This window comes from Lipotes vexillifer, unplaced genomic scaffold (genome assembly GCF_000442215.2).
Source record: "Lipotes vexillifer unplaced genomic scaffold, Lipotes_vexillifer_v1.1 scaffold1302, whole genome shotgun sequence".
NCBI lineage: Eukaryota > Metazoa > Chordata > Mammalia > Artiodactyla > Lipotidae > Lipotes > Lipotes vexillifer.
In genome coordinates, this window is record NW_006788595.1 from 269,657 (window position 1) to 292,869 (window position 23,213).

General features: G+C 37.4%; 1 protein-coding gene across 1 annotated transcript; it reads right to left on the reverse strand.

Moving 5' to 3' along the window:
- Positions 1-9,167: 9,167 nt before the first annotated feature.
- Positions 9,168-13,341, reverse strand: LOC103088569 (fatty acid-binding protein, adipocyte). Its single transcript, XM_007461691.1, has 4 exons — positions 13,200-13,341; positions 10,546-10,718; positions 9,852-9,953; positions 9,168-9,387 (listed from the first exon to the last, which is right to left on the reverse strand). Exons 1-4 carry the CDS (start codon positions 13,270-13,272, stop codon positions 9,337-9,339), a joined length of 399 nt encoding a protein of 132 aa, XP_007461753.1. The 5' UTR covers positions 13,273-13,341; the 3' UTR covers positions 9,168-9,336.
- Positions 13,342-23,213: the final 9,872 nt, after the last annotated feature.

Genomic DNA, 23,213 nt, shown 5'->3' on the forward strand with positions numbered 1-23,213 from the left:
ATTGAGTATAATGTTCACTGAGGTTTCTCATATATGGCTTTTATTATGTTGAGGAATTTTCCTCCTATGTCTAGTTTATTGAATGTTTCTATATGAAAGAATGTTGAGTTTTGTCAAATGCTTTCTCTGCATCAACTGAGATGATTGTGTGGTTTTTTCTCCCTTCATTCTGTTAATGTAGTATATTACACTGGCCAATTTTCATCTGTTGAATCATCCTTGCATTCCATGAGTAAATTCCACTTGAGATACTGCTTGTGTCATTTTATTTCAACTTGTAGGACTCTCTTTAGCATTTCTTGTAGAGCAGGTATAGTGGTAACTCCTCATCTTTTGTTTATTTGGGGATATCTTAATTTCTCCCTCATTTTTTTTTTTTTTTTTTTTTTTTTCCTTGCGTTATGCGGGCCTCTCACTGTTGTGGCCTCTCCCATTTGCGGAGCACAGGCTCCGGACGCGCAGGCTCAGCGGCCATGGCTCACGGGCCCAGCCGCTCCGCGGCATGTGGGATCTTCCCGAAACGGGGCACGAACCCGCGTCTCCTGCATCGGCAGGTGGACTCTCAAGCACTGCGCCACCAGGGAAGCCCCTCCCTCATTTTTGAAGGAAAGTTTTACTGGATACAAGATTCTTGGTTGACCATATTTTCTTTTAACAATTTGAATATATCAGCTCATTACCTTCTGGTCTCCAAATATTCTGATAAGAAATCTTTGGGCAATCTTATTAAGGATCACTTGTATGGAATAAGTCACTCCTCTCTTGCTACTTTCAAGGTTTTCTCTTTGTCTTTGTCTTTTGAGAGATTGTCTTTCATTGTTTCAGGGTGGGTCTCTTTGGGTTCAGCCTACTTGGAGTTTGTGGAGCTTCTTGGATATAAACATTCATGTCTTTTATCAAATTTGGGAAATTTTTAGACATTATTTGTTCAGATATTCTCTTTGCCTCTTGGTCTCTCTCTTGTTCTTCTGGGACTCCCACAATGCATATGTTGGTCCTTTTGATGGTGCCTCTCATGTTCCTTAGGTTCTGATAACTTTTCTTCAGTCTTTTCTTCTTTCCGTTTGTCATTTGCTAATTTCCATTGTCTTACCTTCAAGTTCACTTGTTCTTTCTTCTTGTTCAAATCTGTCTTTGAGTACCTCTAGTGAAATTTTCATTTCAGTTGTTCTTTTCAACTCCCGAATTTCCTTTTGGCTTCTTTTTCGGTTTTCTATCTACTGATATTTCCATTTTGTTCATACACTGTTTTCTTGCTTTCTCCATATTTTCCTTTAGTTAGTTCTTAGAACATCTTTCACACAGCTGTTTTAGTATTTGACTAGTAAATTCACCATCAGGTCTTCCTCAGGGACAGTTTCTGTTGGTTTAATTTTTTCTTTGAATGGGCTAAACTCTCCTGTTTCTTTCTATGTCTTGTGATTGTTTTGCTGTTCAAAACTGGAAATTTGAATTTAATAATGTAGTAACTCTGGAAATTAGATTCTCCTCCTGCTCCTTTGCTGCTTTTTGTTTTTGTTTTCTGATTGCTATAGTCTGGCTCTGTGCCAAGGACCATGTTAAGGTATAAACTTAAGGTCTTCTCATGTCCTTTCTGAGCCTGTGGCTTTCCCTTGGCATGCACAGTGACTTTCTAATATCCTCTGTATATGAAATTGCTTTTGAAAGTCCTAGTCTTTAATTATGGCTCCTCAAAGAGGAAAAAGTGAAAAATGAAGGGAAGGGGAAGGTGCTGGCCCTTTAAATTTCCTGGAAATCACTTCAGTGGGAGGGGCGAGGCTTGCAACAATGGGAGGAGGTACACAATGGTGATCGCCACCTCTTTGTCTGCACTTCAGCAATCAGAAGCAGCAATCAGCAATTAGAACACACATTCCTGATATTTGGAGGATAGGGTCTACATTGCCCACCCTCTCTCATACAATATATGTGCAAGCTCCTCCAGTAATATATGCACAGCTGTCAGCAAAGGGGCTGAGGTGTGGAAGATAGGTAGTGGGTACTGTGCTAAGAGCTGAAATTGACTGGATTTAACCACATTTACCCTCTAACACTTTCCCTGGAAGATGTAAGCCTTTGATAGACTCCTGAGTTCCAAAATACATGAGAGAGATTCTGCTAGTCCAATTGTTTCCTTGGTAGAAAGACAGATTCCTAGTGCTTCATACTCCACCATCTTCCCAGAATCACAATTTTTATAAAGTATATGAAGGTTTTCATTTTCCCATGAATTGATGCCCTATCTCTTTTACATTCCTTATTATTTATCAATAAATTTTGATTGCCAATCTTCATATAGATATAGTAGTTAACATTCATAATTTCTGGTTTCAGCTGTTGGGGGGATGGTTACTTTTAATTTTTATATCATTTCAAAGTTACAGAAAAATTTGCAAGAACAGCACAAATATTTTCCATAAATTCTTTCTCAGATTCTCTAATTGCCAACATTCTAACACGTTTGCCTTCCTTTACATATATATATAATATATATATATATATATATGTATATACTTTTTTAATAACTTGGGAGTAAGTTGCAGAAATGTTGCCCCACTACTCCCCAAATAAAAACCTTACCTATGTTTCCACAAAACATCCATCAAAATCAGGAAATCAACACCAATAACAATATCATTATTAAATCCATACTCCACTCACACCTTAGCAATTGTCCCAACAGTGTTTCCTGTTGCTACAAGAAGAAAAGACTTATTTTTCCTTTTTTCTTTCTGGTCCATGAAACTGTCCATGATCATGCATTGCATTCAACTGTCATATCTCTTTCATCTCCTTCAAATGGAAATATATCTTTAGCTCTTCCTTGTCTTTCATGATTTTGACATGTTTGAAGCATATAGTCTGGTTACTTTATAGAATAATCCTCAGTTGGGGTAAAGTGATGTTTCTTCATGATTCATTTGAGGTTATACATTTTTGGTAAGAATATTCCAGCAATGATGCTGTGTTCTTCTCATTGTGTCATATCAGAGCACACATGATGTTAATTTGCACAATTACTGATGATGATGTTAACTTTTATTACTTAGGTAAGATGGTATTTGCCAAATCATTCCACTGTAAAATTTATTAAAAAACAATTAATTAATTTTATGGTTCTCTTTCATGACCCAGTTCAAATACATCCTCTATGTTGAAAACATTCCTGACTACTCCAGCACATACTGACTACTCTGCTTGCCCCTGTCGTCCTTCCAATCCATAGATTATACCATATAGTTTATCATATAATTCATGTCCTCCCCTATATTGTGTCTTTATTCATTCCACTAAAATTTATCAAGTGATTACCATATTTGTAGGCACAGTGATAGATGCTAGATATATACATAAGTGTCCTGAGGCTGTGTCAACCTAGTGATGGAAAAGATGAGAAATCAGAATGTGGTAATATCATGTTATAGTAAGAACACACACATTTTTTCTGTGGTCAAGGGGAGGAAGGGTTTAACTCTTCTTAGATTTGGGGAATGAGGGGTGAGGGAGGAGGAGAAACTCTCAGAACAATTTTCCCAGGTGATGTGATGATGTTCATGCTATTTCTCTACTAAACTGAGGGCATGAACATGAGCCGTTACTCTTTCCGTGTTCCAGACCACACCTAGCACAGGGAAGAGCATTCACTCACTTATTCAAGAATTGTTTACTGAACTCTGAATCTCCTGTTTACTGTGCCAGGGTCTGGGGACACAGCTGCAAATATGACACAGTCCTTGTCTTTGAGATCTCTTTCTGAGAAGTATCCATTTGATCCTGTCTCTCTTCCTTTAAGAGTAGAATTTCCTGTATGCTTCTGCATGTATGTTGATAGAAGCAATGTCAGTGAAAAAAGGAAAAATCAGAGAACTGATATTGTAGTTATGTCTTGTTGCTGCAGCCTTAGTTTTATGGTAAAAATATAGAAAACAAGAAATTGACTTATCCAGCAAATTTACATTGGACTGAATTTTCTTACTCTGTGCTTCCACATCAACAGAAAAATAAGAAACTTGACTAGTACATTTTGAAAAATAAATAAATTCACAAATACACATACATAGAAGTGGCACCTGAAGCAACTTTTTAAAGGATTAGCACAGAGGCACTTTTAAGGTATGGGGAAGGCTTAGAAAGAGGGAGAGAAGCGTTTTAGACAGGAAGGAGCAGACTAATTCACTCACACCAAAAAAAAATACCTAAAAACAAAATATCAGAGTCAAGAAAGAGTATGAAAAATTTTTGGTATGATTGAAGCAAAGAATGTGTAGAGAACAAGAGCAATGATAAAACTAGAAAGTTAGGTAAGAAAAGGCAAGTATAAGACACATTTACATGCCATGCTAAGGAGATTGGAACTTCTGTGGATGAAATGGGAGCCATGTAAGGGTTTTAACCATTAAGTGTCCAGGTCAAATTTTCATTGTGTAACTATCATTCATGAAGTCTACAGGGCTTGGAAAAGAGAGGAGAGGACAGAGACTGAAAGAAGGAGATTTATTAGTAATTAAGGGAAAAAAAATGATAGTGCTGTTGGTGATGGGAATGAGAAAAGCACGCATTAAAAATTTTTAAGTTAAAACAATCAACATGGTTCTTAAAATTTAATTTATTTTTTATAGAAGTACAGTTGAATTACAGTGTTATGTTAATTAATGCTGTGTACAGCAAAGTGACTCAGGTATACATATATACATACTTTTCCATATTCTTTTCCATTATGGCTTATCTCAGGATATTGAACATAGTTCCCTGTGCTATACAGTAGGGCCTTGCTGTTTCTCCATTCTATATATACCAGTTTGTATCTGCTAATCCCAAACGCCCAATCCAACCCTCTCCCACCCTCCTCCCCACTTGCCAACTGCCGCTTCTGAGGTGCTGGAAGCAAAAGCAGCCTACAGCACATGATCCCTGCACTCCAGCCCGACCCACTGATCCATCCCTACCCTCACCCCACTTAAAGGACCAACTGGCTGCCCCCACCCCGGGGAGCCAGCAAGAGCATCTGTTACTTGTTTTCATTCCCTTGTGCTGCATCATGAGTCCCAGTAAATCCTGGCCTGAGTTTCTCGTCTGGCCTCTTATTAACTTCTACTGATTAAGGAGTCTAGTTACTCAGGTTGGTAACAAACAACAGCAGCTTGAACAAAATAGAAGTTTATTTCTCATGTAAAAGTCCAAATAGGGTGTTGGTACTCTGTGGATGGCAGCAGCAAGCGTGCCCCATCTGGTCTTTTTTTTAAAATTTATTTATTTATATTTTATTTTTGGCTGTGTTGGGTCTTCGTTGCTGCACGCAGTCTTTCTCTAGTTGCAGCGAATGGGGGTTACTCTTCATTGCAGTGAGCAGGCTTCTCATTGCGGTGGCTTCTCTTGTTGTGGAGCATGGGCTCTAGGCGCACAGGCTTCAGTACTTGTGGCATGTGGGCTCAGCAGTTGTGGCTCGCAGGCTCTAGAGCGCAGGCTCAGTAGTTGTGGCACATGGGCTTAGTTGCTCTGCAGCCTGTAGGATCTTCCCGGACCAGGGCTCAAACCCGTGTCCCCTGCATTGGCAGGTGGATTCTTAACCACTGCGCCACCAGGGAAGTACCCCTATCTAGTTTTTATGGAGGTACTCTGGGGCTTCTGTTCTTTTGTCGCTCAGTGCTGGTTTGCATTGTGGGTGGTGGTGAGCCTGGACAAGGTGCCCAGAGACAACTTCAATTCCAGCTGAAAATTAGTGGCAGGAGCTGCAGGAATTGAAGAACACGAATGGCAGTTGCCAGTCATGGCAGAGCATGGTGTGGCTTCTGGTCTCATACACAATCACAGGGGCCTTGATTCCTTCTACTCCTCACTACAGGCTCAGGGGTAGGCATTCAGCTCTCTTGGTACTACAGTCCCTCTTGAAAGATTTCCTTAGTGAACAATAGTCATTTCAGATTCTGATCATCTACCTGTTTAATGAGTCTGAAATGCTTTGCAAGCCAATTGTTCTTCTAGTGGGCAGCAGTGGCTCTACTGCCCAGTCTGGACAAAAAGGAAAGGTCTGGACGAGCCTCAAGACATCCGTCCCCCAACCCAAATTGCTTCCAGACATGACCTTTCTTATTGGTTCTCTCTCCTATGACCTTGAAATGAGAGAAGAAAGCAACTTTATTCCAGGAAATTCAGAGGCAAACGAAGGTTACAGGTGTCCCACCCAAGACGCTGACCTGGAAGGCCAAAGAGCAGATCCCATATTTATATAAGGAAGTAACAGAGTCTGTCAGTCCCAAATTAGCTTAAGGCTTTGGCTTTGACATGAATGCCAGTCAACACAACCCATGTGATCTGAAGGGTTTTAAGAAGCAAGTTTGTTCCCACATTTGGAACAGAAACTAAAGTAGGACCAAACAGTCCTTGTGAAAACTGGGCTAACCCAGTTTTCCTGTAGCTCCAGGCCTCTGGGGTTTTATCCAAGCTGCTCAAAAATGCATTCCAATATACAGTAGGTACAGACAAATACTCTTTGATTCCACTTATATGAGGTACCTAGAATAGTCAAATTCATAGAATCAGAAAGTACATTGGTAGATGCTAGGGGCAGGGGGTTGTGGTGAGGGGATGGAAAGGGGGAATGGGGAGTTAGTGTTTAATGGGGACAGAGTTTCAGTTTAGGAAGGTGGAAAATTTGGGAGACGGATGATGGTGAGAGATGCAGGACAATGTGAATGTACTTAGTGTCACTGAGCTGTACAGTTAAATGTGGTTAAAATAGTATGTTTTATATTATATGAATAAAAAAAAAACATTAAAAATAAAAAAGGAAATGCAGTTTGAAGGCACACTTTCCATTTCCTTCCAAAGGTACATTGCAAGGGTTACAGAACCCAGATCAGAACTATAACATACGCTGCATGATCTACAAAAGGGCTGGTTGACACAACCTGCAGAGGAATGCCAAGCAGGAGGGCCTGTATGCGTGAGAGGGCTGCACAGGCAGTGTGATAGCAGCATTCCAGGGAGTCGGAGACGTCCACAAGAGCACCTTGGGACTAGCCTGTGCTTCACCCTGCCCCCGACTCATTTGCCCTATGAAACTCTTGGGTCCCTGCCAATCAGAAGCTCAGACTGCTCTGCACCTCCCACTTTCCCCTGCTCAGCACTCCCTCTGAGTCCAAAGCAGTTCATCCCGAAGTGGAAATCCAGGGCCACCACACTGTTACATCCCTGCTCCCAATCTGTGTAGGATGTTCCATCACTGTCAAGGAGCTACCATGCCCTCCTCACTGCTTTGCTGCTGACATTCTTGTCACCCAGTTCCTGTGCCTGCAACAGCCCTGCTTCTCCCCATTCAGCAGCCCATTCTCCTTGCTCTGCTAGTGCTCTGATGGCAGGTTAGGGAGGAGGGTGTCCAATTGCCCAAAGCTGTGGCTGCAGATACAAAGCCTTGTCTTTTCAGATCCTGGGATACTTTCTTCCTTCTTTTGTCTCCTGGGAGTTTTCTATAACCTTCAAAGCTGTGCTCTGACGCTGGCCTTTGGGTGTGGTCTGTGGTAGATGGTGTCCCCAGCATCAGCAAAGGCCTTGACTCAACATGATTTTTTAAATAACATAAATGTTGTAAAGTGAGGAAGAAGCTGTATTGGAGAATGATTTTAAGATTTGTGGAATAGACAATTAGATAATACATCCTGATAATCACTGAGATATGGAAAGTAGAATAAATTTAGTTATTAGGAGTGGATGGAAGGGGGAAGTGAAAGTTTAGTGTGGAACATGTTTTGTTGAGGTGCCTGGGACATCCTCTTGGACGTCTTCAACTATTTTCTTCTTTCTAACTTTCCTTTCTCCTTGAATGATCTCATCACCATTTATGAATTGTTACCACTTGAATATTGATGGCTCCTAGATCTATATCCCAGCCAGGATCACCCTCTTGAATATCAAATTCCTATGTCTATTCCCTACTTAGTTTTATAGACTTAAACTTTGAACTCAGTTTTCTCATCTGTAAACAGGAATACCAAATCCTCATCATAGGATTATTTTGATAATAAATTAAGTAGAACATGCAAAGTGCATGGACCATAGTAAGTGCTTAATAAATATTGGTTTACCAAGAATTTTCCTAATCAGTTCCTACAAATCTTCTCTTTTTGAATTCTCCAATTCTTGAGTAAAGCCAAAGTGAGAGTCTAACTCTCTGTTTTTGAAAAGGAAGTAAATAATTGTGATCAGGAACTTAATTTACCTCTTCTGGTTTCTCCATATCTTGGTGTTACACATACGGTAGGTATTCAGAAAATAATAAACTTACTTTTAAAGGAAGCATCACAAGAAGAATTATATCAACTACAGGACACACTTTAAAAGATTTTGGCTTTCTATAAAAGGTAAGTACGTGGTTTGGAAAGTTCAGTCTGTGTACATGAAACTCCAATGATCTGTAGAGGTGCTTTGAAGTTCCACAAAGTGCAGAAGAAACAAATCTCACACACACACACCCACACACAAATGAACACACACTCCTACCTGGGAGGCCTTATTATCATTTTTGTTTGTTTTATATATTGGAATTCCATGGAGATTTTATTTGAATAGGAAGTTCCAGAACATAGTCAATATCTTATTTGAATAAAAAGTTCCACTGGTAAGAAAAAAAGAAAAATTTGGAAATGACTACAGGAACATTTGCATCATTACTCATTACAAGTCTGTCATCTCTTTTCTGGAATAAATATTATGGGATTATTTGGACTTAATTCTTGAGAGATTCCAGGGATAGCTTGGTTTACTAATAATTTTTCAGATTAAAACTTATAGCCTAGAAATCGTTTTCTACCCTCTGCATTGCTACTATACTTGTCTCTGTCTTAATGCTCTAGGACAGATACATGTGAAATGACAGTACTTGAGCCAGCTGACTGTGGACAATTTCACTACATTTAAAACTACCTTAGGTCTCTGAGAAATTATTACTTGACTGTAGTTATGCTAAAGAAGGACTTCATATTCAGTAATAGCACATATTTATCATTTTCTACCTAAGACAATGGAAAATTCACTATTATTTTTTTCATCTTGGATTATTATTTTAAAAATCATGTACTAGAAACAAAGCAATAATACAATTTTCTATTTCCTTCACTAAATTTTGAGTAAGAAATTATCTAGCACAATGAATAAATCATTACATAGCCTTATAAATCTAAAAAGTTTTATTTAACCAACACAACCATATCGAATAAAATCAGTCTGGGGGAAAATTAGTTGACTGCTGATTAGTGGGAAATAATATATGTTTGGACAACACACCCAACAGAATGCCATAGAGTTTGATGCAAACTTCAGTCCAGCTCAATATCCTTTGGCTTATGCTTTCTCATAAACTCTGGTAGCAGTGACACCATTCATGATACATTCCTAGGCACAAAAAAAATTATTGGTAAATCCCTGGGACTAAACCACTTACATTTTGTTTATTGTCTCCTTCAGTGTTGGGAAGGAAACAATATTCATCAATAGATATTTGCTCTGGGCTCTTATTATATACCTGATATTGTAATAACCTAGGGAAATATAAAGATCGAGAAGATACAAGTCTTGCCCTCAAGGAATCTTACAATCTATGTGGTGAGTGAGAAACATAATTAGAAATGCACAATACAATATGGTTCATATTGAGAGGGATGAGGGAATGCTTCCTGGGGGACAGTATACCTACACTGAGCTTAAAAGTATGAAGGATAATTGCCAGAGTGAAACCGTAATTCCAATAGACTAACCTTTTGTTCTACAAGGGCAATTATCTGTTTCTCTAGGTAGAATAACGATTATGGGATGACCTAGCAGTAGAATCTAGAATTAAGTAGCTAGAAGATACTCACCACCACCAGTTTATCATCCACTCGTTTTCTCTTTATGGTGGTTGATTTTCCATCCCACTTCTGCACCTGCACCAGGGCACCTTCATCTAAGATTACGGTGCTCTGCGGGCATAATAAAAAAGTGATCATAATGATGGAGGAAAATAAAATAAAAAAATAGAGCACTTTTATTTGCAGGAATATTCTGAGGTAATTAGTAATTTTAAATTACAAGAAAATGTGGCAACAAGAAAACAATGAGTGCCAAAAACAACAACATACCAAATTATATGTATATTATGATCAGAATATTATACAAACATGCACTTGAAAAAATACTGTCAAAGAATATAGATAATAAATTTATGTTGAGATAGTAGAATCATAGATGATTTTTACCTTTTTTTCCCACTCTTTTATAAACGTTCTCTAACAGTGTTACGTTATTTTAATTCACTTCAAATACTATATACCTATATATACATATGGTATGACAAATAAATTATGTTAATCACTTTTTAAACTAATATGGACAATTTTATAGAAAGGGAGAAAATTCACCAGCTAAATATTGAAGGCAACATAGTTCAGATCTAGGAGTCAGGGATCTTTGGCTTACGGTGGAATGTTTTTCTTCCTTTTACAAAATGGCTTCTTGTAGGCAGCGGTCATTTAGAAACCAGCCTTTACTCTGCTCCAATTCCTTATTTCTCACCTTGACTTTCCTGTCATCTGCAGTGACTTCCTCAAATTCCTGGCTCAATTTGAAGGAAATCTCAGTATTTTTAAAGGTACTTTCTGATTTAATGGTGATCACATCCCCATTCACACTGATGATCACATTGGGTTTGGCCATGCCAGCCACTTTCCTGGTAGCAAAGCCCACTCCTATAGTTGGGAAAAGAAAAATGTCAAGTTTACAATTTTCTCTCACATCTTTATTTAAGAAAGAGCAGTAGTGTGTGTGTGTGTGTGTGTGTGTGTGTGTGTGTGTGTGTGTGTGTGTGTGTGTAGGTGGGTGCACGTGTGCATAAAAGGTGAAAGACTCCAGTGAGTTTCTTAAAGGTCTTATGTAAACATCTCCTGCAGATAAGTAAAGTAGGCTAATACTTAAAGAACGCCTGAGGCACAATTAGATGTAAGTCTGTTCTTTAAATTTCCACTTACTGGTTTCAGATACAACTCTTTAGGAGACCCATTGTTAATTTTCCACAAGAATATGTACAAAGATTAAGTCTTGTGGGACATACATATTTTAAAAGTCACTGTACTCTCGAAATAACTGGCCATCTCAACCATGAGGGCAGCCACTGTCATTTTACTCAGTTCCTGAAACACTTGGGAATCTCTACCTTTCCTTCTTAGATAACAAAAGTGATCTAATCCATAGTCAAAGACAATAGGATTTGGGGGGCCACTATACAGTTACTCAATTAAAAATTAATCTGTTTGGGTGTCCAAATTCACATTTTATGGCATTTGCTGCCAAGTCTAGTTTACTTGGCTTTTCCAAATTACTCCACCATGAAATGAAGATTTTGATTAATTTTTTCAAAAGTCAAAATGTTTCCTGCATGCATAACATTTTAGAATGGTGATGTTCCCAATAAACTATGGAAGATGCTAAAGAGGGCTTAGGCATCAATTGTGAAAACTTCAAAGTTTAAGAAATCACTATTTTAGTAAGTTCAGAAATTAATACTTTGATTCCCAATTACTTAAGTGGCAAAATCCTCTTTTTGAAAAAGAGGAGTGTATTTTTTGGGATGTGTGGCAGCTATGGGACGAACAATTTACAACCTAATGTAGACAGCAAGCAGTACCTTACTGTTGCTGCATAAATTATAATTTACGACTGTTATAGATGTGCTGTATTTTTTAAATGCATGTGCATAAATCTACAATACTTTTTTGACTACTTATAGATACCAAAATTTAGGAATAGTGGGGATCAGGGAGGCAAATATCGTACAAAACAAGCAATACCGAGGCTCTGATTTAGCTCCCCATCCGAAAGTAGCAACAAGTGGGAAGATAATATGCTGCTTCAGCAAGTCCTGTCTCTGTTACAAAATATAATAACCTCAAATACATGGAGTGAGTCAACATAGTGAATGGATGCAACACCCGGTGTGGTTCCAGACTGGCCAAGCTTATGAAAATCATTATCTCCACTGGCTTGATTCTGTCCTCATTTGACTGGTGAAAACAATACCTGCTGACTGAAGGTAATCAACTAGAGCAGCTAATTTCAGGAGGTATCTTATTATCTTTCATTATCATCAATACCTTATCATTTTAAAACACAATGGTATAAGAATTTAAATATAAATACTAAAAGTGTAAAATGTTTCTAAAAATAGTAAATAGCCTCAAATACGGACATATCTGTATCAGTGCATATTAATTAGTTTATTGAATTACAACCAGTTGATATTCTACAAAGCTAGGTTTCACTCATGTTGAAGTCCCTGCTTTCCCTCTTGTCTGCAAACAAGGAAAACAGTAGTTATAGACAAGCAAAAAATATACTATAAGATTTAGAATAAGGTTAAGTCTTGAGATTTAGGGATTCAATCATAACCTCTAATAAAGATATTGTGAAAAAAAATCCCTCCCCAATTTGCAACCCCTGGATACAACTTGATAATGCATGGCCGTGGCTGCCTGAGTGAAATACTTCCTCTCTACTCCTTTGCTTTACCTTTGTAATTATCTGGGGAACACACAGGCAATGTTACCAGAACCTAAAAACCTGAAAGCCTCTATTATCAATAATTCTATGGCATCCCATATAATTTTAAATCAAACAAATATTTAAGACTTTTAAGGAACATATTTTCTGAAATTAAGATTTTTTTTCTCCCATAAAACAACCACACATTTTAATGGATTGACCTGAAAACAAATAAAATAATTGGCTAACATACATTACTCAAAAAATTACATTAAGATGAGAAATACAGTGCTTTCAGTTTCAAATGGAAATTATTGTATGTTAGGAAATAAATACAGTTTTCTTTCCAAGTTATTGCTTATTTTATATGCAAAAGGAATCAATAAAAAGAGGCAGAGAGCCAAGTAAACCAAAGATACTCAAGTTTATCAATCAAATAAAATCTTGGCATTTCTGTACAACATAACAATTCCATTTATACCCTTTTTCTTATTAGTTCACCTTTAGGAAGCATTAGTTGTGACTTCCATCTAGAATGTTTCTAGAAACAAATGATTCACACATGTTACTTTTATCGCCTCTATATAGAAAGCAAAATTTCATGTCTGGCCAGTGCTTCCAGAGTGAAAAACAGCCATAAAGCACTCTTCCCCAGAGAAAAAGTTATAAACCCAGCCAATGTATTTCCTTACCCACTTCTTTCATGTAATCTTCAAAGTTTTCACTGGAGACAAGTTTCCAGGTACCTACAAATGCATCACACATTTTGGGAGCTTTCTAGAATTATTCTTCAAGGTGAGAAAGAAGCTGCAGCTTTCAGGAAGGTGCTATTACCCTCTGAGTCCAGAAAACTTCCTTTTAAAGATACCCAGAACAAGTGATTTTAGGAATAACCAATTGGGAATGGTATCAGATCATTTCCTTCATTGCCAGACTCGGCAGTTTTTCCTTTGAGTCATGCTTTTAATAGAAATTTCTCAACTTTGGTTCTTCCTGGCAAATGGTCATTGAACTTAGAGTACAACTTATTTTTAACCATTACAGAATATTTTAAATATTCCTATTTTGACAGTTTAATATTCAGTGCATTGAATTTCCTCCTATTATTTTCATACATATTTATCCCAGTGTAGAGTACAGCAGGATAATTATCTTGGGATAAATTTTGACTCCCATTTCTGGAGTTTCTATTAATATTATAATTATGTGGTTCGTTTGAATTGGGGAACATAAGAATTATCTTGTATATTCTTAAGTAATTGCAAAGGCTCTTTGGGGCAGTACTGTCTCAGGAATTACCTGGAAATTAAAACAAAATAAGTAATGGCATTTTAAAAATATTTATTTATTTATTTTTATACAGCAGGTTCTTATTAGTTAACTATTTTATACATATTCGTGTATATATGTCAATCCCAATTCCCAGTTCATCCCACCACCACCACCACCCCGCACCCTGCTTTCCCCACTTGATGTCCATACATTTGTTCTCTACATCTGTGTCTCTATTTCTGCCTTGCAAACTGGTTTACCTGTACCATTTTTCTAGATTCCACATATAGGTGTTAATATATGATATTTGTTTTTCTCTTTCTGACTTACTTCACTCTGTATGACAGTCTCTAGGTCCATCCACATCTCTACAAATGACCCAATTTTGTTCCTTTTTATGGCTGAGTAATATTCCATTGTATATATGTACCATATCTTCTTTATCCACTCATCTGTCAATGGACATTTAGGTTGATTCCATAACCTGGCGATTGTAAATAGTGCTGCATTGAACATTGGGGTGCATGTGTCTTTTTGAATTATGTATTTTCCTGGATATATGCCCAGTAGTGGTATTGCTGGGTCATATGGTAATTCTATTTTTGGTTTTTTAAGGAACCTCCATACTGTTCTCCATAGTGGCTGTATGAATTTACATTCCCACCAACAGTGCAAGAGTGTTCCCTTTTCTCCTCACCCTCTCCAGCATTTGTTGTTTGTAGATTTTCTGATGATGCCCATTCTAACTGGTGTGAAGTGATACCTCATTATAGTTTTATTTGCATTTCTCTAATAATTAGTGATGTTGAGCAGCTTTTCACATGCCTCTTGGCCAGCTGAAGGTCTTCTTTGGAGAAATGTTTATTTAGGTCTTCTGCCCCTTTTTTGATTGGGTTGTTTCCATTTTGAATATTGAGCTGCATGAGCTGTTTATATATTTTGGAGATTAATCATTTGTCCATTGATTCATTTGCGAATATTCTCTCCCATTCTGAGGGTTGTCTTTTCGTCTTGTTTACAGTTTCCTTTACTGTGCAAAAGCTTTTAAATTTCATTAGGTCCCATTTGTTTATTTATTTATTTTTTTGTTTATTTTTTTTTTTTCTTGCGTTATGCGGGCCTCTCACTGTTGTGGCCTCTCCCATTTGCGGAGCACAGGCTCCGGACGCGCAGGCTCAGTGGCCATGGCTCACGGGCCCAGCCGCTCCGCGGCATGTGGGATCTTCCCGAAACGGGGCACGAACCCGCGTCTCCTGCATCGGCAGGCGGACTCTCAAGCACTGCGCCACCAGGGAAGCCCTCCATTTGTTTATTTTTGTTTTTATTGCCATTACTCCAGGAGGTGGATCAAAAAAGATCTTTGTGTGATTTATGTCAAAGAGTGTTCTTCCTATGTTTTCCTTTAAGAGTTTTATAGTGTCTGGTCTTACACTTAGATCTATAATCCATTTTGATTTTATTTTTGTGTATGGTGTTAGGGAGTGTCCTAATTTCATTCTTTTTGTTTTCCAGCACCACTTATTGAGGCTGTCTTTTCTCCATTGTGTATTCTTGCCTCCTTTATCAAAGATAAGGTGACCATATGTGCATGGGTTTATCTCTGTGCTTCCGATCGTGTTCCATTGATCTATATTTCTGTTTTTGTGCCAGTACCATATTGTCTTGATTACTGTAGCTTTGTAGTATAGTCTGAAGTCAGGGAGTCTGACTCTTCCAGTTCCATTTTTTTCCTTCAAGATTGCTTTGGGTATTCAGGGTCTTTTGTGTCTCCATACAAATTTTAAGATTTTTTTTTTTGTTCTAATTCTGTAAAAAATGCCAAGTAATGGTAAAGTACCCCAGCTTTCTCATTTCAAATGTTTTGTATGAATGAAAAAGAAAAAGTAAATTCAATTATTCACCAGGAATCTGGACAGCAGATTTAATTAATAAATGATCATTTAACCTCACTCATTCCATCCCCTAAATAAGAGCATAGTGTGGATTTCCACAGACCCCTTAAAAATTAGGCTCCAGGCTTCCCTTGTGACGCAGTGGTTGAGAGTCCGCCTGTCTATGCAGGGGACACAGATTCGTGCCCCGGTCTGGGAAGATCCCACATGCCGCAGAGCGGCTGGGCCCGTGAGCCATGGCCACTGAGCCTATGCGTCTGGAGCCTGTGCTCCTCAACGGGAGAGGCCACAACAGTGAGAGGCCTGCATACCCCCCAAAAAAATAAAAAATAAAAAATAAAAAATAAAAGGCACCAATCCAAAATGTGCTCCCCATACTGAGAAAATTCATCCAGTTCCTGAACTATATTATAAGCTCTAAATTTATCCAGATCTAAATGGTATTGCTTTACTTAAAAACAATCAGAAGTGGGGTGGTCACAAGCAATCAAAATCTAATTCCTTCTTTTACATAGTGAATAATTCATGAGAATGCTTTTCTAAAGTAACCATATTTTTCAGTCCCCCCCACCCCCTACCCCATACCAGAATGATGGAAGATCGTCACGTGGGCAGCAAGCTCCCATGAGCACACCCAGACTTTAGAAAAGAAAAAAAGAAATTAAAATACTATGGGTGTGTTTAGTATCACTACACCATGTATTCCATTGAACAGTATCTGCTGAGCACACGATTGATTTGTAAGTATCCTAAGGGCTTCCCAGAATTGGTTGAGATAGAGGATTCTGTAAAGGACAGGATTTTCTGTAGGCAAGCAAGTTGCTAAGAAAAACTGATAAAATCATGTTACAATAGTAGTTTTTAATTGTTGCTTATGTTAATGGTGCAGTAATAATGTTCATTCACTCTGGACTGTTGCATAGATACATAGACTGTGGGTGGTGTATCATTCCGTGTAGACTTGCTATTATAAATTCACTGAACAAGAAAATAAAAATCATCAGTCTTCGTGCAGGGATAACTTTGTGTTCTAAATTAATAATGGCTTTTACTTTTTCATTTGTTTTTACTTAGTTTTGTGTTTAAGACAATTTTTTTAGAGAAGTTTTAGATTTACAACAAAATTGAAAGTTACAGCAATTTCTCACATACTCCCTGCCCCCACACAGGCATAGCCTCCCCTATTATCAATATCACTCACCAGAGTGGTACATTTTTTACTAAGGATGAACCTACACTGATACATTACAACCACCCAAAGTCCGTATTTTACCTGAGGGTTCATTCTTGGTACTGTATGTTCTATGTATTCGGACAAAAGTATAATGACATGTATTCATCCTTATAACAACATACAGAGTATTTTTACTGTCCTAAAAATCCTCTGTGCTTTGCTTATTCATCTTTCTCCGGCACTCCCACCACCTTCCCACAACTCCGCCAACCACTGTCATTTTCACTATCTCCATAGGTTTGCCTTTTCCAGAATGTCATATAATTGGAATCATATAGTATGTGTCTTGTCAGATCAGCTTCTTTCACTTAATAATACTCATTTAATTTTTCTCCATATTGTTTCATGGCTTAATAGCTCATTTCTTTTTAGCACTGAAGAATATTCCGTTGCCTGGACATACTATGGTTTATTCATACATTCACCTACTGAAGGACATCTTGATTATTTCCAAGATTTGGTAGTTATGAATAAAGTTGTTATAAACATCCACATGCAGGTTTTTGTGTGGACATAGTTTTCAAACCCGTTCGGTAAATACCAAGGAGCATGATAGGGTAAGACTTTGTTTAGTTCTGCAGGAAACTGTCACATTGTCTTCCAAAAGGTCTGTACCACTTTGAATTCCCACCAGCAATGAATGAGAGTTCTGTTGCTCCATGTCTTCAGCAGCATTTGGTGTTGTCAGTGTTTTGAGTTTAGCCATTTTAATAGGTGTGTAGTGGTATCATTGTTTTAGTTTGCATTTTCCTGATGACATATGATGAGGAACATCTTTTCACATGTTTATTTGCTCTCTGTATATCTTCTTTGGTGAGGTGTCTGTTAAAGTACTTGGCCCATTTTTTAAATTGTGTTGTTTGTTTCTTATTGTTTAGTTTAAGAGTTTTTGTACATTTTGGATAACAGTCTTCTATCGAATGTGTTTTTTGAAAATATTTTCTCCCAGTCTGTAAATAATGCTTTACTTTTCAAAATATATGTTGATGTTTTACTTTTAGTAACAAATTGCTTCAGACAGATTTTCAAATGATTATCATATTTGAACATATATCATGTGTATTGTGACACTGCAATTTAAACATTTTTTTAGAGATGGACTGTCCAATACTGTAGGCTCTAGTCACATGTGGCTCTCGAATACTTGAAATGTACTAATATGACTGAGAAACTAAATTTTTTATTTTACTCAATTTTAATTAAAATGTAAGAAATGATCCTGATTCAGTTGTTGGAAAACGTTTAAATATATGTGAAAGAACTTGAATATGTGAACATACCTTTTCAACTATAAATTTTATGAAATCTAAATGTCTATGAAGCATTTCAAAATAAAATTTAGAATCTGAGTGGAGGTGTACTGTTAGTATAAAATGCACATTAAATTTTGAGGACAAGATGGAAAAAAGTACAATATCTCATCAAAAACTTTTATGTTGATGATATGTTGAAATGACATTTTAGACATATTGGGTTAAATAAAATATATTATTAAAATTAATTTAACCTGTTTATTTTTTATTTTCTTAACGTGGCTGCAAGAAAATTTTAGTTTACATATGTGGCTCACGTTATTTTTCTATTGGGCAGTGCTGATTTAGAGTACCACAACAGCAAGGTCCATTTGTTTATTTGGCATGTACCGTAGGCAATTTACTAGCCACTGGGGATTCAATAATGAGCAAGCCACACTAGGCATTTGCTTGCTCTCATGGAGCTTATATTCTAGTACTGGAGAAGATAATAAACAAAGAGATAAATGGGTAATCTGATATAATGACAGCTGTAAGGGTTGGCAGCTCTAGATGGGGCAGTCCAAGAAGGTCAGTCAAAGGAAGTGAACAGTTGAGTTGACACTTGAACAATGAGAAAAAGACATCCATGGAAAGACCAGAGAAAATAATGTTCCAGACACAGGGAATAGCAGGAGTTGCTGGTTTCATACCCATTCATGACAAGTTTACCCAAACATGACCACCGTCAGTAAACCATGACAAAGTATTGATATATGTTCCTATAAACCATGACCAAAGTACAGATATATGTTCCTGGTGATAAGAGTCTAAGCTCCATTAAGGCAGGGGCTTTCATCTAGATTTTTCACTGATGTATATCAAGTAACCAAGTATTCAATAAAATGCATGAAGGAAAAACTAGTTCGGTGGGTTAGTGAGAGTCCAGCAACACTCCTGTAAAAATACTTCAAGAATATTTCTGTGGGCCAGTAGCTTCATGTCCCTATGTCGACATATTTAGTGCCTGAGAATTGTTGGAGAAATGGTAGAGTTGAGATTTTCTACAAACAAACATTAGCTCCTTTAATGATTTCATATAAACAGGAATCGTAGTAACCTATATATAGTAAAGGGCCTTGGCAATGAAAGAATTAAGATGTGGGAGGGTAGTTGAGCCTACATGAAGGAATTTCATGAAATCAATTGTGTAGGATAACAAAATAATCTCGACAGAATTATTTGCTTGAAGAGATGCTATCTTTAAATACAGTTCAATTTATGTTCCAAATACATGAGCCATTCTGTGAAATCTTAATATTCTTCTATGCACAAGTCCACTAAGCTATGTATCACATAAGGTAGAGAATTCTTTCTAGACAATAAGCTGTCCAGAAATTTAAAGCAGAGGCACACACCTCATATTTTATGTATCTGCTCTGCAGGGTAACTGGGAATACAAGAAACTGCCTAGTTCCTCCATAATTTATCTTCATCTCAGTTCCTAATACTTACTCTTTCTGCATAAATAAGATAGAACGTTCCTTCATCAAATAACCATCACCTTTCACCACAGAGTCTGATGGACTGCTGTGTGAGTAAAGGGGTATATAATAAGGAGAATCACACTAAAAAAAAATTTAATGTTATACAACCTTGGGTTCGACACTTTTTAAAGAATATTCTCTTACAAGGACCTACTGTATAGCACAGGGAACTCTACTCAATATTCTGTAATAACCTAAGTGGGAAAAGAATCTGAAAAAGATATATGTACATGTATAATTGAATCACTTTGTTGTATGCCAAAAGCTAACTCAACATTGTAAATAGACTATATTCCAATATAAAAATAAAATTTTTTTAAAAAGAATGAAGGGGAAAAAAAGAATATTCTCCCTTGTATTAAGGAAGAGAATTCAGATTTAACCAAAACTTTAGTGGTCATCCTTTCTTAAAAACTAGTAGAAATTATACTATTTATATTTTGAAACCTAGTTTCAGTGTATAAACTAGGTTTATAGTTTGGCAAATAATTTTCACAAAATCTTTTTTTCAAACATACTATGTCCAAGACACTGGGCTAGTTGTGGTGAGGGAGTATAATAATAAATAACACATGATTTCTGCCTCTCCTTAACGATCCAACTTTCCATTCTAGTTACCAGCCTGGGACCACAGTAAAATACAATATAAAACCTTTTTTAGATGTTTTGCTTTGACAATCATCTTAATATGGAAAATTTTTTGCACAAGAGGCTCTTGCTGCTCTTCTAAATTTTTTTTTACACTTTTAGCATCTTTTATTAGCATATACTGTGTAAAAGATAAGCAATACCTTCATTCCATACCTAGTTCCCCCTCATTCCTAACCTCCCTTCTTCATCCTGAACCTTATCCCATTCATGATCTAAAGCTCCTAGTACCTTACTCATTCACCAAATATTTGCTGGATTAATGCATTAATTAACACAAGGAATGAGGTATGGATTTAGGGTACATAATCATACTTAATGCTTATGTATGAGTTTTAAAACAACAAAGCAGTGGGCTCAAATCTGCATTTTACAAAGATGTAGTGGCACTGGGAAGGGTGGATTATAAAGGGTAGAGTAAGCAGATGTAAATGCACTTACAAGGTGAGAGTTAAGAGATGGCGAGGGGCTGATCAAAAGTAATGGCAATGAGATAGTGGAAAAAGAGTGGAAGAAATTGAGAAGTGATATAGGAGGGGTATAGGAAGCTCCTTCCTTCTGGAAGATCCTGGTTCCCATAGGCAAAGCACATGGGAGAAAATTTGCCTTTGTTTAGGAAAGGAATTCCCACAGACAGGACTATGCTTTTCTTCATGAATATTCAAATACAGCATTAAAATGCACGTAAGAAGCCAAACTCTTTCACCTGAGCTGTGGGAAGGGGTCTTCAAGGACCAGAGTCTCACTTTGCTTTGGAAATGTGGACATGGGGAATGTGGCCTCAGACCCTCAGTGCTGACTTGTGGGGACAGACTCTCTAGTTCAGACCAGCTGCTTTGCACTTTGCTCTACGATGGACAGCTTCCATGGAATGTATCCTTCTGACCTTTGCCTGTGTTTATTTCTTTTGGAGGAAATGAGCGTATTTTTTCTGACAATTTTTAAGTTGAAGAGGAAACATACACAATCACTGGATAATAAGGAATAGAGACAAAGCCACAATGAGAGGGAGTGTTTTCACGGCATGTGTGTGGTAGGTTAAGGAGGAGTTCATGGCAAGGCTCTCCTTTTATTGAAACAAATTTCCTATATTAATGCATTGTCGTTACCAAAGTTTTAGGGTTTGTCAGAGTTTTAAGATGAAATTCTGGCAAAAAATTTCAGCAGATTTCACTTGATTCTCTCTCCCCACAGAGTGATGGGAACGTTTAATATGAGAATCGTTCTACATTTCCTAGATTTAAGAGGCAATATAAAGGTAACCCTGTATTAGTTTGTGTACCATTCATTGAACATATGTTCACAGTGACTGATCATAGACTTTTTGACTTCAAAACAGTGATGGTTTTGAAAAGAGTGAGTAAGCCAGTAGGCTATGAGTCAGTTAAGAAGGTAGTGGCTAATTACAGAGTTGTGTACTGTGGCTTCAAGTGTGTTGCATAACTTCTTCAATTGCCCTTTTTCTCATAAAAGGGACGCCTCCTCCAAAGTGTAGTAGGTGCAAGTGGGAACCAACTAAAGAGCTGACAAAGCACTTTCTGAATGTAGAGTGTGCCCTACTTTTTCTTTATGTAATAAAGCAAGCATCATTATGAAGAATTGACTGTAGGCAAAAGTGAAAATATTAACTAGGAAAACCAGAAAGGAATGTACAAATGAACCAGAAAATGTCACCAAGAAAATGTCCAGAGAGAGACAGAAACACACATACACATACCTAAGTTTGTTCTCGTCTGGCTGTGAGCTCTTTGGAGGTAGGGATTGTATCTTATTCATCCTTGGATACTCAGGCTTAGCACTCTGTATGACTTGGTAGTTCTATAGAGTTCAGTGTTGAATTAGGAGGAAATCAATCAGATTGATTTTGATCATATTAAGGTATAAAAGACCGATAATATCTTAACATTACTAAAAGCGTTCACACCTTTTAAAACGATCCTCATTAACTCCCCAAAATTGTTTGCGACAGAGTCAAGGGGAAATTTTCAGGTGTAGGGGATAAACCATGGAGCAAAAGAACTGGTTTGGCTCCCTGAAGTTGTAGTAGCATGTAAACGAACTTGTGTTTGTAGGAACTCTTTTCAATCCACAAGTAAAGAGCACATCTTGTCTCTTCCAAACTTCTGTTCATATCCTCGCTTTTACCAATCTCTCAGCCCAGTTACATTCTACATGCTTTTTAAATTGTACACATATTGTGTTTTAAATTACATAAATAGAGCTAAAGGCAAAGAAGACATTCAGCTATGCATTCACTAAATGTCTAATAAGTACCAGTCTCTGTGCTTGATGCTGTGGCACAAGAATGAATAAAACAAGCAGTGAAGGCACATGAGGATTGTGAGCTTTCTGAAGAGGAGGGATGTGCATCCAGAGTGTTTCTGGCTGAAAGTAGGCATAGTTTTTGGTTCATAATAGGCACTTGGGAAATAATGTTTAGGAGAAAGAAGAAGGAAAAAGAGGTCAGGGAGGAGGAATAGAAAAAGAAGAAAAGAATAAAGAAATGAAGGAGAAGAGAGGAAGGGAAAGTGAGAGAGCATGTTTGAGATGAATACGTGGGTACCCTGAGGTTGTAGATAAAATGAGGATCACATACTAGAATGAAAATATCACATAGTGGCAGATGCCACAATAGGTGCTAACTGTGACTTAATGCTGATACAGAGACAAAACAGGAGCAATCCATCCAAGAACGATTTTGATTACAAGGAAACACTGAGTATTCCTTCTGGGAGGCACTTTTGCTCTGGGACTTCACTCCAGTGAACTCTGATCGAGTAAAAGAGCACAAATGTCAGGAATCTGTGAACTATATTTGCCTTCTGGGTGTTAACTTCCTTCTTGACGAAAATCCTCTCTCACTGGGTGAAATGTGCATTCC

What these genes read in the sequence shown, in the direction of transcription:
- LOC103088569 (XM_007461691.1), bottom strand. Translation starts at nt 13,272, where the DNA reads ATGTGTGATGCATTTGTAGGTACCTGGAAACTTGTCTCCAGTGAAAAC. An exon ending in CAGATGACAGGAAAGTCAAG is followed by an intron (nt 9,954 to 10,545) that starts GTGAGAAATAAG and finishes TTATGCCCGCAG; the next exon opens with AGCACCGTAATCTTAGATGA. An exon ending in TGGATGATAAACTGGTGGTG is followed by an intron (nt 9,388 to 9,851) that starts GTGAGTATCTTC and finishes TTTTGTGCCTAG; the next exon opens with GAATGTATCATGAATGGTGT.